Here is a 17,475-nt window from a genome sequence, read left to right as displayed (position 1 = left end):
GTAGTAGTAGTAGTAGTAGTAGTAGTAGTAGTAGTAGTGTAATCATTATTATCATCATTATTTTTAACATATAAATATAAGTTACGTCCGTCCCATGAAAGGAAAAAATAACAGTAATGAGATAATAGTAAAAAGTAAAAAGTAATAGTAAAAAGTAGAAAATAATAATAGCAACAGAAAAAAGAGTAATAGCAGGAGACAGAAAGAAAGAAAGCAACACGTGACTTAAGAGGAGCAGGGAAGGGAAGGCACGGGGAGCGTGTTCTTGTCTCGCCGTAACTAGACCATCGAGCGACTCAACACTTCTGGAACTTACAACTTAGAAAAACAACAGTAAAACCAGTAGGGAGAGGCAAGTGAAAACAGCAACCCGTGACTGAGGAAGAGAAAGGAAGGAAAGGGTAAAGTTTTCAGCCTATCAAAAAGCAATATATTAGGAATTTACTTATACACGACAAAAACTAAATCGGTGAAAACAATAGAAAGAGGAACGAGAGAGCAACGAAACATGACCTTGAAGAGCAGAGAAACAAAGTAGGAAGTTTTCAGCCAGTCACAATGTAATATATATAGTTAACTTACTTATTATGCACTTCAAAAATTATATCAGTGAAAACAATAGGAAGAGGAACGAAAAACAAGAACAGAGAAACCAAGTAGGAAGTTTTCAGCCAATCACAAAACAATAGAAAACGTACCTCAACCCACAACCTACAAAGAAAATAACCCTTAAAAAAAACAGTAAAGGAAAAGAAAATTCAAGAAATCATGACATGGGAACAGGAGGCGAGGGGGAAAGTGTACAATGTCTCCCCATCACAGTGTATCCAGCGAGTAGCAAAAGTAAAAAAAGTAATAGCAAAAAGTAGGAAGTAATAAAAGGATGAAAGAAAAAGTAACACGTGACTGAGGAGGAGCAGGGAAGGGAAGGAAAGGCAATGGGAAAAGCTGTCAATGTCTCCCCATCAAAGAGTATCGAGCGAAAAGTAAAAGTAAAAAGTAGAAAGAAATAATAGCAAAAAGTAGAGAGTAATAACAGTATGAAAGAAAAAATAACACGTGCAGAGAAAGAGCAGGGAAGGGAAGGCAAATGGGGACAGTTTTCAGTCATTACAAAAAAACACTAGATGGACAACGTACTTCTAACCCACCACTACAAACACGATAGCAGTAAATACAGTTGAGAAAGGAGAAGGAGAAAGCAACAACACATGCCAGAGAAAGACCAGGGAAGGGAAGGCTAAGGGGGAGGTGTTCGGTGTCTCCCCATCACAGAGTATCGATCGAGCCAGCACTTGCAGCGAGGAGGAGTGTCTTCGTTCAGCACTAACCCATTCTGGCGTCACAAGCACTAAGATCACGCCACCTTCCCCCACGCGGCCTCATAGTCGGAGTCACGATCATAGATTTAGTCAGTAGAGTCAGTCAGTTGTTTGTCATTCATCAGAGTCACGGCCATAAGATTTAGTCATTAAGAATCAGTCAGTCAGTTATTAGAATCACGGTCGTAGATTAAGTCATTAAGAATCAGTCATTAGTCAGCTATTATACTCACGGCCATAGTCAGAGTCATAAGCCTAGTTGTTTATACGTGGTCTTAGTCTTCATTAACACTACTGTGGCTGATTTGTCTTGATCTGACCTATTTTTCGATGCGTTGTTCGTTGTTTAGGTTAGTTTTCTTATATCACTTTTTTATGACTGGGTTTGTAATACGCCGAGTTAACTGTGAAAATCCAACACTTTTAGATTTCTTTGTATCAGTTTTTTATGACTGGATTTGTAATACGCCGACTTAACTGTGAAAATCCAACACTTATAGATTTCTTTGTATCACTTTTTTATGACTGGATTTGTAATGTGTTGACCTAACTGTGAAAATCCAACACTTATAGATTTCTTTGTATCACTTTTTTATGACTGGATTTGTAATGTGTTGACCTAACTGTGAAAATACAACACATATAGATTTCTTTGTATCATTTTTTTACGACTGGATTTGTAATGCGCCGAGTTAACTGTGAAAATCCAACACTTCTAGATTTCTTTGTATCATTTTTTTTACGACTGGATTTGTAATGCGTCGACTTAACTGTGAAAATCCAACACTTATAGATTTCTTTATATCACTTTTTTATGACTGGATTTGTAATACGCCGACTTAACTGTGAAAATCCAACACTTATAGATTTCTTTGTATCATTTTTTTATGACTGGGTTTGTAATGTGTTGACCTAACTCTGTGAAAATACAACACTTATAGATTTTTGTTATTACTTATTTTATGGCTGAGTTTGTATTACGTCAACTGAAAATACGCTCACTGAAAATACAAAACTTCTGACGTAATTCCGTCCCAAAAATGGAAGAGAAAAAACAAACTACCCACACAGCTTATATTCAATTTCATTTAGTGTTTTTTTTCACGCCCGTTTTTTTATTTATTCATATATTCATTCACTTCATTCCTTATTTGTTTGTCTTCAATTTGAGTCAGAGCTTTTTCGCGTCACTTTTCTCAAAACGCTCAAACAAGCTCACGTTTTTATTAGTTATATCAGTTTAGTCATTCACCGCATTCCTTAATTTGTTTTTTCCCAATTTTAATAAGAGCTTTTTCGCCTCACTTCTCTCAAAACGCTCAAACAAGCTCACGTTTTTATTAGTTATATTAGTTTAGTCATTCACTGCATTCCTTAATTTGTTTGTCCCAATTTTAATAAGAGCTTTTTCCCCTCACTTTTCTCAAGACACTTTATTTCTACCTTTCTTTTTCTTTCTGTCTTTTCATTCACTCATTCTTTATTTATTCATTTATTAGTTCATTTATTTACTTTATCCCTACTTTGTTTCTCTTCAATATCACTAAGAGCTTTTCTCATGTCACTTCTCAGAGATTCTTAGACGTATTGACAGGCAAGGGCGGGGGTTGTTAAAGCCTCTCACCTGTTACACGCGGCATTCTTCTGACGTTAGTGGTCAATATTTGATGCGTTAACGTCAGGGCTGTTATTAGTTCATTTATTTACTTTATCCCTACTTTGTTTGACGTCAGACCCAATAGTATGTTAACTAAGAGCTTTTCTTCATGAATCACTTATTTTCTCTCTCTTCCAAAATGAGCTCTCCCTTCCTTGACCATTCCCTTGAGGTCAGGTTCAATAGTATGTTAGCCAGACCGTGTTCCCTGCGAGTTTCTGTGAACCACTTTCTCTCTTTCTCTTCCTAAATTATGAATCGGAAAAACATGAACACTAAATATCTTATGCTAAGTATCACAAGCTCTCCCTTCCTTGACCATCCCCTTGACGTCGGTTTCAATAATATCAGTTAATCGGACTCTTCTCCCTACAAGTTTTTTTATGGATCATTTTATCTCTCTCATCCAATAGTTTCAACCACAAGGAAAGTTACGTCAGCACAAATATATTATCGCACGTGTTACAAGTTCCCCCTTCTTTGGCCATTCCCTAGACGTCAGCTTCAATAATATGTTAGCCAGACCCCGTTGCCTTCAAACTTTCTATGAACGACTTTCTCTCTTTCTCTTCATAAATTATGCATTGGAAAGACATGAACGCAAAATATATTATCGCACATGTTATAAGCTCTCCCTTCCTTGACCATTCCCTTGAGGTCAGGTTCAGTAATATTAGTGTGCCAGACGCCGTTCCTACAAACTTTCTATGAACGACTTTATCTCTTTCACTTCCTAAATTATGCGTTGGAAAAACATGAACGCAAAAAATATTGTCGCACATGTTATAAGCTCTCCCTTCCTTGACCATTCCCTTGAGGTCAGGTTCAGTAATATCAGTGTGCCAGACGCCGTTCTCTACAAGAATATATTCGCCTTAAAGGAAGCTGAGTCTTAATCAACGCCTATAAACGCCCCCCGGTACACCGTTACATTGATTGGTGGCAGCGGTGGGATACCGGCTGCCGCCAATTAATGTAACGGTGTACCGGGGGGCGTTTAAAGGCGTTGATTAAGACTCAGCTTCCTTTAAGGCGAATATATTCTCAAGCCTATATGTACAGGAGCGTCTGAGCAAGAGAGACTGCAGGTGTGTGTCAGTCGGACTCTCGTGAAGGAGTGACGAGTTATAGATTGGAAAATAATGAAGTTACAATTGGTCACGTACGCCAAGGTGACCTCTAAGCTTGATGAAATGCTTTGTATACAAACTGAGGCGGTAAACACTGACAGACGACATTCCTATAAGGTGGCGTGATCTATCTGTCGTGGGTTTTTTCCATTGACAATTGTATGCCTAATTCGTAATGATATTTAATAAAAATAATAATAATAATACAATGATATTCAACTATAACAATTTTTCATTATCTTCGTTTTTTCTTTCATTTTTCATTCTCTTCATTTTCTCTTTCATTTTTTAATCTCTTCGTTTTCTCTTTCATTTTTCATTCTCTTCGTTTTCTCTTTCATTTTTCATTCTTTCTTTCATTTTCTCTTTCTCGGCGTCTCAGGTGTTTAGGGGCTGCTGGACAGGCGGCTTATATAGTGTCCGTACTCCTCCCTCTCTGCCTGCCTCGCCTCATGTAATAAAAATCCTTGGCTGCAGGGCGTGTCCGTGGTAAAGTTCCCGATACTCCTCCTTTGTGTGGCTCACGGCCCGGAGCTGCGTCAAGAGTGTCTATGTAGCGTGTAGGCACTCTTGTTGTCTGTCCGGGGGCGGCCTAACACTCCCTCGATATTGTCTTGGTGCTTTGCCTTGTTATTTGAGATTGTTAAGGATAAAGGGTACCAAAAAACATCCCGAAAATATACAGGCGGAGGAGAATGGGACTGGCTACCATGCTCCTTATGCTGATGGCCGAGTACTTGAGTGACGTAGTAATGCTGCTCGCCTCTCCCGTACGCTCGTGAGGTTATGGGACACCAACAGTATTCCCTTTTCACGACGCGTTACCGGCTCACTTTCAGCCTGTTCGCCGTACATGTCATGCTTTACAATTCAATGAGTGTGCGCTCCAACTAATCTTTTGCCAAACCTACCAATTTTACATTTGATCTACAACACTGATTCCCAGCCCATGGTCGACACCCAAATGAGAGTCGCGAGTGTTTCTGAGGGTCGCTGGAGAAAAGCCACAATCATATCACACTGTAAAGCCCGGTTTCTTTATATCACAGTTAGGTTAGGTTTTTTTTCAGCAATGTAGTTGAATTACTTCAGTAGGAGAGCATCAAGATTCCCCTAAACACATACTAACAAACGAGGAGGCGGAGGATAAAATCGTAAATATCTGAGAGTGTAACATTTTAAAACAATGAGAAATTGCTACTGCACATTCATGCACTTGGGGTCGCCAGGCAAGGCCAGGACTGTGTTTAGGGCCGCAGCCAGAAAAGTTTGGGAACTATTGATCTAGACTAAGTGCCAGATTTACAGTCCAATCCAGCAAGTTTATGATCTTCCCAACCAAACACAAAATACGACGAAAATTCCTTGTAATGTGTTTGGCGTTGATATAAAAAGGAGGAAATTTTAGGAAACCACACAGGATATCTCTTTAGTATCTGATGTTGAGTAGAATTAGCGGTTCACGGTGGAGAACATGGTTTGATTTGGGCGCTAACAATGGCTCTGTGTTGGACTGTCGAACTGGCCCTAAGGTTATACGGCTCGAAGAAACATTGAAAGCTGCATTGTTTCATTTTAATAAAGAATAAGAATGTATCATGCATAAGGTAGAGGAGGAGGAGGAAAGTTCAAAGACGGACGGAATGCATTGACCTTTTCGATGACGTCATTCGGTGCCTCTGACGTCATTCGCGCGACCTTTGTCAGACTCACGCTTTTTCAATGAATCTCATCCTAACATCCTCCCCCTCATTGCCCTTCCCTTTCCTTCAAATCCCTTCTCCTCCCTTCCCTTCCCTTCCCTTCCCGTTCTCTCCTTCCCCTTTCCTTCCCTTCCCTCCCCTTGCTTCCTCCTCCCTCCCCTCCCCTTTCCATTTTCTGCCATCCCATCCCCTTCCCTTCCTTCCCTTCCCCTCCTTTCCCTCCCCTCCCCTCCCTTACTAAATACCAACAGTGTCTGTGTAAGCCCTGATACGTTAAAAAATACAGACTTTATATTATTGCTTGAAATGTTTCCTTTCTGTTTATATATATTGTCTCTGTGCTTTATAGGCCTTATATATTTGGTGGTAATGTGTGGAGGAGTATGCCTTTAACCGTATCTACTTATCTGTCTGTATATCCCTCTGCCTTCCTCTCTCCGCCCTTTCTCTCCTCTGTAAAACTTTTTCTGTATCTAACTGTGATTTTTCTCTTATTTCGGTACTTATATACTTGCTTATAATCTTTTGCTTGTTATTGCTTCATCTATCTATATGTCTGTCTGTCTGTCTGTCTGTCTGCCTGCCTCTGTTCCTCCCTCTTTCCTTCCTTTCCTCTTTTTCCTATCATAATCTTTCTACAGTGCAAAATCTAGCTGTGAATTACTCTCGATTTGTAACTTAAATATTTGCTTGTAATATAAGGGGAACATCTTATCTTTATCTCTCTATCTCTATCTACCTAGCTATATGTATCTAGCTGTCTGTCTGTCTGCCTCTCTCTCTCTCTCTCTCTCTCTCTCTCTCTCTACTTTCTTCAATGTAAAACTCTTTCTACAATGTATAAATCTTGTATAGTTCTAAGTTTAAATTACTCTCGTTTGTAAGTGAGTGTAGAGGTCGAGAGAATAAGCTTATCTATCTGTCTCTCTAACTATCTATCCATGTATCTATCTATCTATCTATCTTTCTCCCTCTTACATCTATCTGTCTATCTCTCTTCCTTTTTCTCCTTCCCTTTTAATAGCTTGAGTGTCAATTCTTTTTAATTCCTTCCTTAAATACTTGCTTGTAATATCCGGGAGGTAAATTAATCTACCTATCTATCAATCTAGCTGTCTACCTGTCTCTGTCTATCTGTCTTTCTTCCTATTTCTTCCCTTCATATTTCTTTCTTCTATATATTTATCTATCTACCTATCTATATCTATCTATCTGTCTGCCTTCCTCTCTCTCCTTTCTTTCCTCTCTCTACATTCTATAAATCTGTGAAAACTCTTACTTAAATTTTTCGATGTAATGTGTGGGAGGTAAGCTTATCTATATCTATCTATCTATCTATCCATATCTATCTATCCGTCTGTGTCTCCCCGTGTCTCCCAGGTGTTGGCGGAGGGGGAGGAGGTGCAGGTGGTGGAGGAGGCCGTGGAGGCGCCCAAGACCGAGGAGAGCGGCGCCTTCGAACTGCCGGAGATCGAATTCGAGGATGGGAGTCTCGGCGTGATGGTGTGTGTTAGGGAGGGGGGAGGGGGGGAGGGGGTCTGTGTGGGGAGGGGGTCTGTGTGTGTGTGTGTGTGTGGGTGTGTGTGTGTGTGTGTGTGTGTGTGTGTGAGAGAGAGAGAGAGAGAGAGAGAGAGAGAGAGAGAGAGAGAGAGAGAGAGAGAGAGAGAGAGAGAGAGAGAGAGAGAGAGAGAGAGAGAGAGAGTCACATACGAATGATAACTTTTAGACTGAAAGACAATTACATAATTCAATAGGGAGGTAAATATAGATAGATAGATAGATGGAGAGAGAGAGAGAGAGAGAGAGAGAGAGAGAGAGAGAGAGAGAGAGAGAGAGAGAGAGAGAGAGAGAGAGAGAGAGAGTCACATTTTTTATTGCAGTTATCCTCATCTCTCTCCTCACCTTTTCATTCCTCTTTTCCTTCCTTTCTTCCTTCTCTTCCTCTCTTCTCTTTCTTCGCTCCCTCCTTCATTTCCTTCTTTTTCTTCTCATCTCTCACTTTTCTTCCCGTTTTTGTCCACCTCCCTTCCCTACCTTTTTCTCCTCCTCCTCCTTCTCCTGTTCCTCCTCTTCCTCTTCTACCTCCTCCTCTTTTCAGCCCGTCTTCTTCCCTCACCCTCGAACCGCCCTCTTCTTTCTTCTTCTCCAACGCTTTCCCTTCCACTCTTCTCCTTTTCTTACTTCCTATTCCTCCTTCCTCATCTTCCTTCCCCTTCTTCTCTTTCCTTCCATTCATCTTTCTATATTAATTTTTCACATCCTTTCCTTCTCACACCTCTTCCTCTCCCTTCCTCTCCTCCTTGTCTCTCCCTCCTCCTCCATTCTCTCTCCTTCATCTCCTCTCCTTTCCTCCCATTCCTTCTTTCTTCCCTTTCTCTCCCCACCTTCCCCATCTTTCCCTTCTCTCCCACACTCCTTTCCTCTTTTCTCCCTGCCTTACCAACTCCTCCTCCTCCTCATCCTCCTCCTCCTCCAATCTCTCTCCTGCATTTCCTCTCCTTTCCTCCCCTCCTCCTCTCTTTCCTTTCCCTCCCCACCGTCCCCCTCTTTCCCTTCTCTCCCTCACTCCTTTCCTATTCTCTCCCTGCCTTAACACCTCCTCCATTTTATCCCCCTTCCACACCTTTTCACCTTCTCCCTTCTCTCCCTCCTTCCTCCCTCAGCCCATTCTCGCATCCCTTCCCTCTCAACATTCTCACTTCCACACATTTTGGCGTGCTATTTTCTTTCCTTTTCCTTTTCTTCCGTTTCCTCCCTCTCCCTACCTTGAACTTTCTATCTCCATTTCCCTCGCCCCCCCAACTCAAGCTATTTATCTATCTATTCATTTCATTACCACTGCAATACCTATACGTCATAACTGCGAAAACCCCCTCTCCCACATCTACGCTCCCCGCCAGGAGGCTGAGGCCGTGGAAAACCTCCGCAACAGCCTGGGGCCGGACGAACTCTTCACCGACGAGGCCTTCCCCGCCGACGACACCTCCCTCTTCTACTCCGAGCGCGAGGAGACAGAAGTGGAGTGGAAGCGGCCGCATGTGAGTGTGTAGAGGAGGGTAGTGGGAAGGAGGGAGAGGGTGGGGGAAGAAAGGTAGAGGCAAAGGCTGGGTGTTGGGAGGGAGTGGGGGAGAGAGTATGAGGGATTTTATTTGGGGGTACCTATAGCGCCGGTAAGCTGTCTTGAGGGGCCTTTTCGACGACCCCAGTCCGGTAGTGGCGCAGGCAAATATTATTTATAGTGGCTGCCGTGATGTGTGACTCTTGCCTGGCCTATGCTGCCCCCCGGTGCTCCTCTTGAACGAAGTGGCTGAAGTTAGGGTTGATTGAGGATCTGGGCAGCATGTGGATGATCTTCGGACACTCGGCGATGCTTGAAAATTGCTAGCGTGCATTGGCGGGACTTAAACCTAGGACCCCGGGGAGAGTGATCGAGAGGTAAAGTGTGTGAGGAAGGGAGGGAGAAAAGGGAGAGGGAGAATGGGAGATGGAGACTGTGTGAAGGAGGAAGGAAGAGGGAGAGAGAGGGGGATGTGGACGATTTCGAAAGCTTAATTTTTATACGAATTATCTACCTTTTCTTGGGACTTCCTTACTGTGTGTCGTCCTTGTGTTATCTTTCCACAGGCGATGCAGGCATTCATATACTGTTTCTTTTAGTTTGTTAATTATTAGTTAGTTTCTCAATTAGTTAGTTAGATAGATGTTTATATGAGAGAAATGTGTCACCTCTGTTCCTAATTGCTTCTAGTGTTGGCAGATTAACTTTTTTTCATGTGTTACTTAATTTCTTAGTCAAGGAGAGTATTATATCGTTGTTTTTGGGTCTGAATTATGAGTGTGAGTGAGTGAGTGAGTGAGAGAGTGAGTGAGTGAGAGAGAGAGAGAGAGAGAGAGAGAGAGAGAGAGAGAGAGAGAGAGAGAGAGAGAGAGAGAGAGAGAGAGAGAAATTAGACAAGTAAAACAGATAGTGAGATATCAGAATAATCAAAATAAGTAGTAACAAAAAGAAAAAAAGAAAGAAAGAATGAAAGAAAGAAAGAAAGAAAGAAAGGGACGAAGGACAAAGCAATAGAAAAGATAACAAACAAATGACCATGGAGAGAGAGAGAGAGAGAGAGAGAGAGAGAGAGAGAGAGAGAGAGAGAGAGAGACAGACAGATAAAAGCTATTATTCTAAACAGAAACATATGATTACAACCTTATCTCGCTTCATACATAACATTTAGTATACACATTTAAGACTTGGGAACGAGAACGAGAATGCAACAGGGAACAGAGGCAGACAGTCATTAGATAGTTAGATAGAGAGATAGATTGTTAGTTCAGTCAGTCAGTCAGTCAGTCAGATAGATAGACAGGTGGATACATAAATAGATAGGTAGTCTAATAGATAGAGCGAGAAAATTAGACTTGAAGAATAAAAAATGGACAGTTAGTGTGTGTGTGTGTGTGTGTGTGTGTGTGTGTGTGTGTGTGTGTGTGTGTGTGTGTGTGTGTGTCGTAAAGAGGGTAAGAAAGACAAATATACGTAGTAACAAAAAGTAATTATAGTTTCAGTACAAGGAGGGTCAGGGTAGTGAAATATGGCTGTCTTGTACCTAAGACTTTATCGTGCGTAAGAAATTATGACATGAAGAGAATGAATATAACTAATATTTTTTTTTATGGTTCTTTCGGTAACGTCTTTATAATTACTATCATTATCATCATCATTGACAATAATAGTAAGAAAAAGAAAAAAGAAAAGAAAAAGATGAAGAAGAAGAAAAGAAGAAGAAAAAGAGTATGAAATAGATAAAGACGAAGAAGAAGAAAAAGGAGAAGAAAAAGAAGAACAAGAACAAGAACAAGAGCAGTAACAACAATAAAGATAAAAAATAAAATAAATAAAAATAAATAAATAATAAAATAAAATAAAACTATCACCACCGTTATCACCATCAATAACACTATAACGCCCCTTTCAACACCATCATCATCACCACTCACCACCACCACCACCACCACCACCATCATCACTCACCACCACCATCACCATCATCACCACTCACCACCACCACCACCACCATCATCACCACTCACCACCACCATCACCATCATCATCACCACCACCACTGCACCTCCAAACCCCAGTCATTTGCATCTTTATATCACAAGTGCAAAATTCATGTGTCTTAGAACTCGAATCAAATGCAAGAGAAAAAGAAGAAGAAGAAGTAGAAGAAGAAGAAGAAGAAGAAGAAGAAATGAAGGAGGAGAGGAAGGAGAAGAAAATAAAGAAGAAGAAGAAGAAGAGGGTAATAGGAATAAACAGGGAATAGGAAGGAAAAGCGAAGAAGTTAAGGAGAAGAAGAAGAAAAGAAGAAGAAGAAGAAGAAGAAGAAGAAGAAGAAGAAGAAGAAGAAGGAGAAGAAGAGAGAAGAAGATGGTAATAGGAATAAACAGGGAATAGAAAGGAAAAGTGAAGAAGTTAGGGAGAAGAAGAAAAAGAACAAGAACAAGAAGAAAAAGAAGAAGAAGAAGAACAAGAACAAGAAGAAGAAGAATTAAATAAAGAAGAAGAATATGAATAAGAGGAATAAATAAAAAGTTGCTAAGAATATTAAGAAAAGAACAGAAAAAAGTTAAGAAGTGAATGGAAAGTGAAAAATTAACAGGAATTGATCGATAATAAATAATAGATAGGAAAAATGAATAACGGAGAAGAATGTGAATAAGAAGAGTGAATAAAAAGTTGGCAAGAAAAAGTAAGAGAAGAAAACAATGGTTAATATGAACTGAAAGAACAAGGGAAGTGAGGAAGAAGAGAAGGAGAACAAATTGTAAGATAAGAAAATTGAATAACGAAGGAAAATGTGAATAAGAATAAGTATAGGAGGAAAAGAAAAATTAGTAAACATGAAACGAATGAAAAGTGGAAGAGAATAAGCACTTAAGAGGTATAAGTAGCAGGTAGACAAATTGAATAACGAAGATCAGAAAAAAGAGGAAAACTGAATAAAAAGTTGATAAGACTAAAAGGAAGAAGAAAATATATATAAAAAAAATGTTGTGAAATGAGTAAAAAAGATAAATGAGTTAAAAGCGTATAAGAATTAGTGGACACGAAAATTTGATAAAAAAGGAGAATTAAAGAACAAGAAATGAAAAAAATAGTACAGGGAAAGAAAATTAAGAGCAAAAGATAATTAGTGGATACGAAAATTGAATAAAAAGGAGAATTAAAGAATAAAAAATGAAAAAAATAGTACAGCGAAAGAAAATAAATAGCAAACGATAATAAAAATAAGAAGAAAAGGAAGATAAGAACAAAAACATACTAGGAACAGAGAACTCACGGACAGAAATCTATTTAATCCATTTATTTATTAGTTTAGTTTATTTCAGTTCATTTAGTTATATTACCGTTGTCTTAATATCTGTATCTTTATCTTTATATTTGCACTTGTTTTCTTCTTTTTCCTCGTCTTTTTGTCTGTCTGTTTCTCTTATTTGTCATTGTGTGTTGTCATCTTTTCCTTGTCTTATTTTTCCTTGCCATTGTCCATCGTCTTCTTTTTCCTTGTCTTGTTTTTCCTTGCCATTGTCTATCGTCTTCTTTTTCCTTGTCTTATTTTTCCTTGTCATTGTCTATCGTCTTCTTTTTCCTTGTCTTATTTTTCCTTGTCATTGCCTATCGTCTTAATTTTCCTTGTCTTATTTTTCCTTGTAATTATCTGTCGTCCTCTTTTTCTTTGTCTTCTTTTTCCTTGTCATTTCTATCGTCTTTTTCCTTGTCTTCTTTTTCCTTGTCATTGTCTATCGTCTTAATTTTCCTTAGCACTTCAGAGATTTGACTGGTGAAGGTCAAGAGAACGTCGATCTATTAACGTATAAATCTTCTTGACTCGCCCAACTGTACCTCTTATTTGCCATCGATTTGTTACTCTCATACCCCGTCTTGAGGACTTAACTCTGACGGATGGACGTTAAGAGAACATTTATTTACATTTTGCTGTTGGTGAGGCGGTGGCCGAGTGGTCTGCGTGTGTGTGTGTGTGTGTGTGTGTGTGTGTGTGTGTGTGTGTGTGTGTGTGTGTGTGTGTGTGTGTGTGTGTCGCGTTATTAATTCAGTACTTAAAATATGTGTGTGTGTGTGTGTGTGTGTGTGTTTTATCATCATTAACCTATTTATCTTTGTCTATTCATTTTTCTAATTATCTATCCGATAACTATTGTCCGTTTCTCTCTTTGTGAATCCTTCCTCATTCGTGTTTTCTTTCCATCCCTTACTATTATTTTTATTCATTTATCTATTTTTATCAGCATTAATTTCTTCGTCATTGTTTATTCACTTCTCTAATTATCAGCCAGTGTATAATTGGCCATTTCTCGCCTCATAAATTCCTAGGCATTTGTAGATTCTTTCCTTACCTTGCTATTATATTTTTCTTTCTACTCTTATCATCAATCATCCATTATTCTCTATTTATTCATTTCTCTAATTATCTGCATGGTCTAATGGTCATCTAATTATCTGCCATTTCTCTCTTCATAAATTCATGGACATTCGTATTTTCCTTCCATATCTTGCTATTATATTTTTCTTTCTACTCTTATCATCAATCATCCATTATTCTCTATTTATTCATTTCTCTAATTATCTGCATGGTCTAATGGTCATCTAATTATCTGCCATTTCTCTCTTCATAAATTCCTGGACATTCATGTTTTCCTTCCTTACGTGACTATTATATTTTTCCTTCTGTGTATTTGTATCATCATTCATACATTCGTCTCTGTTTATTCACTATTCTAATTATCTAGCCGTGTATATTTGACCGTTTCTCTCTTCATAAATTCATGGTCATTCGAATATTCCTTCCTTACCTTTCTATTATATTTTTCTTTCTACTCTTATCATCATTCATCCATTTTTCTCCATTTATTCATTTCTCTAATTATCTGCCAGCGTATAATTGCTCATTTCTCTCTTCATAAATTCCTGGACATTCGTATTTTCTTTCCTTACCTGACTATTATATTTTTCCTTCTGTGTATTTTTATCATCATTCATACATTCGTCTCTGTTTATTCACTAATCTAATTATCTAGCCGTGTATATTTGACCGTTTCTCTCTCCATAAGTTCCTACTCATTCGTATTTACTCTCCTTGCCTTCACTATAATTCTGTGTACTTATATTATCACTCAGCCATTTGTCTTTGTTTATTCACATCTCTAATTATCTGGCGTTTATATTTGTCCATTTCTCTCTTTACTAATTCAAGGTCACCCGTATTTACTCCCCTTACCTTCACTATTTCTCTGTGTACTTATATTATCACATCCATTTGTCTTTGTTTATTCACTTCTCTAATTATCTGGCGTTTATCTCTTCATGTTTTCCCTCGTTTATCTTCCTAATTGCCTTTCTGCTTGTTTATTATTCGCTTTCAATTCCCTTGACCTTCACCTTTATCATTACTGCCTGCATACCTGTCGTTTACCTGTGTACATGTATATTTGTGCGTCTCTCTCCTCATGTCTTCGCTTATTTATCTTCCTTTTTACCTATCTCCTTCCCTATCATTCTCTGCTAATATCCGTAGCCTCCATTTTCTCATTAAGTACGTGCATACCTGTCATCTACCTGTATAAATATATAAGTCGGAGTCTATCTCTTCATATTCACCTTTATTTATCTTTCTAATTGCCTCTTTGCTTAATCGTTCTCTTATAATTTCCCTAACCTTCATTTTCTCATTAACTGCTCGCATACCTGTCATCTACCTGTATAAATATATAAGTCGGAGTCTGTCTCTTCATATTTACCTTTATTAATATTTAGTCTAGTCTTGCTTTTAATCGTTCTCTTATAATTTCCCTAGCCTCCATTTTCTCATTAACTGCTTGCATACCTGTCATCTACCTGTATAAGTGTATGAGTCGGAGTCTGTCTCTTCATATTTACCTTTATTAATATTTCTAGTCGCCTCTTTGCTTAATCATTCTCTTTTAATTTCCCTAACCCCCATTTTCTCATTAACTGCTTGCATACCTGTCATCTACCTGTATAAGTGTATGAGTCGGCGTCTGTCTCTTCATATTTACCTTTATCAATCCTACTATTTGCCTCTTTGCTTACTAATCATTCTCTTCTAATGTTCCTGACCTCAGTTTTTTTTTTCATTATTCGCTTGCCTACCTGTTGACATGGACCTGCAGGAATTGGTGTAGTTGTTTTAGGTGTTTGAGAATATATAGGACCGCTTTCACAGTCATTTTGTTTGTTTTGCTCGTTACCAGTGGGGGCGATCGCTGCTATATTCTATTCCAAAAAGGACTGGCATGGGGTAGTGGCTGCTGGTTAAGCCCGCTATAGTATTCCCACGTAAAACTGGCCGATAGGGTAGTGGCGGCTGCGGGGTTAGCCTAGCCCCGGACCTTGGCACACACTCTCAACACCTCTCGCTTCCTCTGTAGCCACCACATAGGCCAGCTTCACGTGGAAAACTATAACGTTGATCAAACAAAGTGACTGTGAAAGCGGCCCTATGTCAACCTCTTTTCTATGAAGCTTTTGGAATATGTCTCCATTTATTTTACACATTTTCTCTTCCTGTCTTACGAAACTCCTGTGTGCATATCGTCTTTTACCCATCTCTCTTTAACTGTCTGCTATCGTCTGTAAGTGTATATGAGTCTAAAAGTGGTTATAAGTTTCTTCATCTGCCACTTACCTAACTTACCTTTGTCATTTACCTGTCAATCTACCTAATTATCGACTTGTTTTCACCTGCAGAAATTAGGGAAGCTTGTTGAAGTGTTGAACAATTTGCGAAACTGTGAATCTTTTTGAAAATCTCTATCAATTACCTTATTTACCTTTGTCCTTTACTTGCCAACCTTTCCAATTTTCTGCCTTTTTTAACCTTCAGGCGTTGGTGTGGTGGAGCTGCCTGAGGTGTTTAGAAATATGTCAAACTGTGAATACCTGTAAATATCTTTGTCATTTACCTGTGTCTGCATCTAATTATCGACTTGCTTTCACCTGCAGAAATTAGGGAAGCTTGTTGAAGTGTTTAACAATTTGCGAAACTGTGAATCTTTTTGAAAATCTCTATCAATTACCTTATTTGCCTTTCTCCCTTACTTGCCCACCTATCCAATTTTCTACCTTTTTTAACCTTCAGGAGTTGGTGGAGCTGCCTGAGGTGTTTAGGAATGTGTCAAACCGTGAATACCTGTAAATATCTTTGTTATTTACCTGTGTCTGCATCTAATTATCGACTTGCTTTCACCTGCAGGAATTAGGGAAGCCTGTTGAAGTGTTTAACAATTTGCCAAACTATGAATCTTTTTGAAAATCTCTATCAATTACCTTATTTGCCTTTGTCCCCCAATTGCCTACCTATCCAATTTTTTTACCATTTTAGCGTTCAGGAGTTAGTGGAGCTGCCTGAGGTGTTTAGGAATGTGTCAAACTGTAAATACCTGTAAATATCGATGTTTCTGTTCATCTCTCTCTCACCTCACCTCTTACTTACCTCCATCAATTACCTGTCTAACTAATTATCGACGTGTTTATACCTACAGGAATTTGTGGAAGTTGATTAAGTGTTTGAAAATACGTCGTTGAATACCTGTCCTTCCTTTTTTTTCCTCTCTCCTTCCTTTCCTTCTCTCCCTCTTTTCCTGCTCTCTCTCTCTCTCTCTCTCTCTCTCTCTCTCTCTCTCTCTCTCTCTCTCTCTCTCTCTCTCTGTCCTTTCTCTCTTATCATTTACTAACTAATTATCGCCTATTACCCTTCCTTGCCTACCAAATCGCCTGCATTCTTCCCCCTTCAGGAGTTGGTTGAGCTGCCTGAGGTCTTCGTGGACGGCGCCAGCAGGAGGGATGTGGTGCAGGGCGCGCTCGGGGACTGCTGGTTTCTCTCCTCCTGCGCGGCCGTCGCCAGGAAGTCCAAACTGATAGAAAGGGTGAGTGCCTAAAGGAGAAGGAAGGGCGGATTTTTTTATAGTTCAGGAGGGTGGATTTTCAGGGTATGGATTTTTATAGGGGATTTATATAGTATGGAGTTTTAGTAATAGAGGAAGGTGGATTATTTTATAGTTAGAGAGAGAGAGAGAGAGAGAGAGAGAGAGAGAGAGAGAGAGAGAGAGAGAGTGATAATAAACAAATAAAAGAATATATGAAAGAATGAAAAAGGAAGGAAGGATGGAAAAAAGAAGGAAGGGAGGAAGAAAAAAGAAGGGAAGGAGGAAGGGAGGAAGGGAGGGAGTAACTAACGGCGAAAATATCGACATTAACACCCAATTATGCTTCATTTTACCTCCTTTACTCCAATTTTACCTCCTCCTCCTCCTCCTTCTCCTCATTCTCCTTCTCCTCCTCCTCCTCCTCCTCCTCTTCCTTTCTTTCCTGTTAACCAGCAATCAGAATGCATGAACGTAACACACACACACACACACACACACACACACACACACACACACACACACACACAGACACACTCACTCACACAGAACAAATGTTGATGGTGTTATGGACTGGATCAATACCAGTTTTGGAGGTGGTGGTGGTGGTGGTGGTGGTGGTGTCAATAGCTGAGGAATGTGTGTGTGTGTGTGTGTGTGTGTGTGTGTGTGTGTGTGTGTGTGTGTGTGTGTGTGTACTATTA

General features: G+C 39.4%; 1 protein-coding gene across 5 annotated transcripts in view; it reads left to right on the top strand.

Annotated features, from left to right (window-relative positions):
• Window positions 1-17,475, top strand: part of LOC126985957 (calpain-A-like) — a 30,699-nt gene that overhangs the window by 593 nt on the left and 12,631 nt on the right. For 4 of the 5 annotated variants that reach the window (XM_050841567.1, XM_050841566.1, XM_050841564.1 and 1 more), the window contains exons 2-4: window positions 7,193-7,315; window positions 8,713-8,850; window positions 16,643-16,774. In XM_050841567.1, the coding sequence (XP_050697524.1) occupies window positions 7,193-7,315; window positions 8,713-8,850; window positions 16,643-16,774 (393 nt within the window). The remainder of the gene's footprint in view (window positions 1-7,192; window positions 7,316-8,712; window positions 8,851-16,642; window positions 16,775-17,475) is intronic. The other variant, XM_050841565.1, reaches the window with a different exon arrangement.

The sequence above is a fragment of the Eriocheir sinensis genome, chromosome 60 (genome assembly GCF_024679095.1).
Source record: "Eriocheir sinensis breed Jianghai 21 chromosome 60, ASM2467909v1, whole genome shotgun sequence".
NCBI lineage: Eukaryota > Metazoa > Arthropoda > Malacostraca > Decapoda > Varunidae > Eriocheir > Eriocheir sinensis.
Note: the sequence above shows the minus strand (reverse complement) of the source record. Positions and strands in the feature narration are given on the sequence as shown.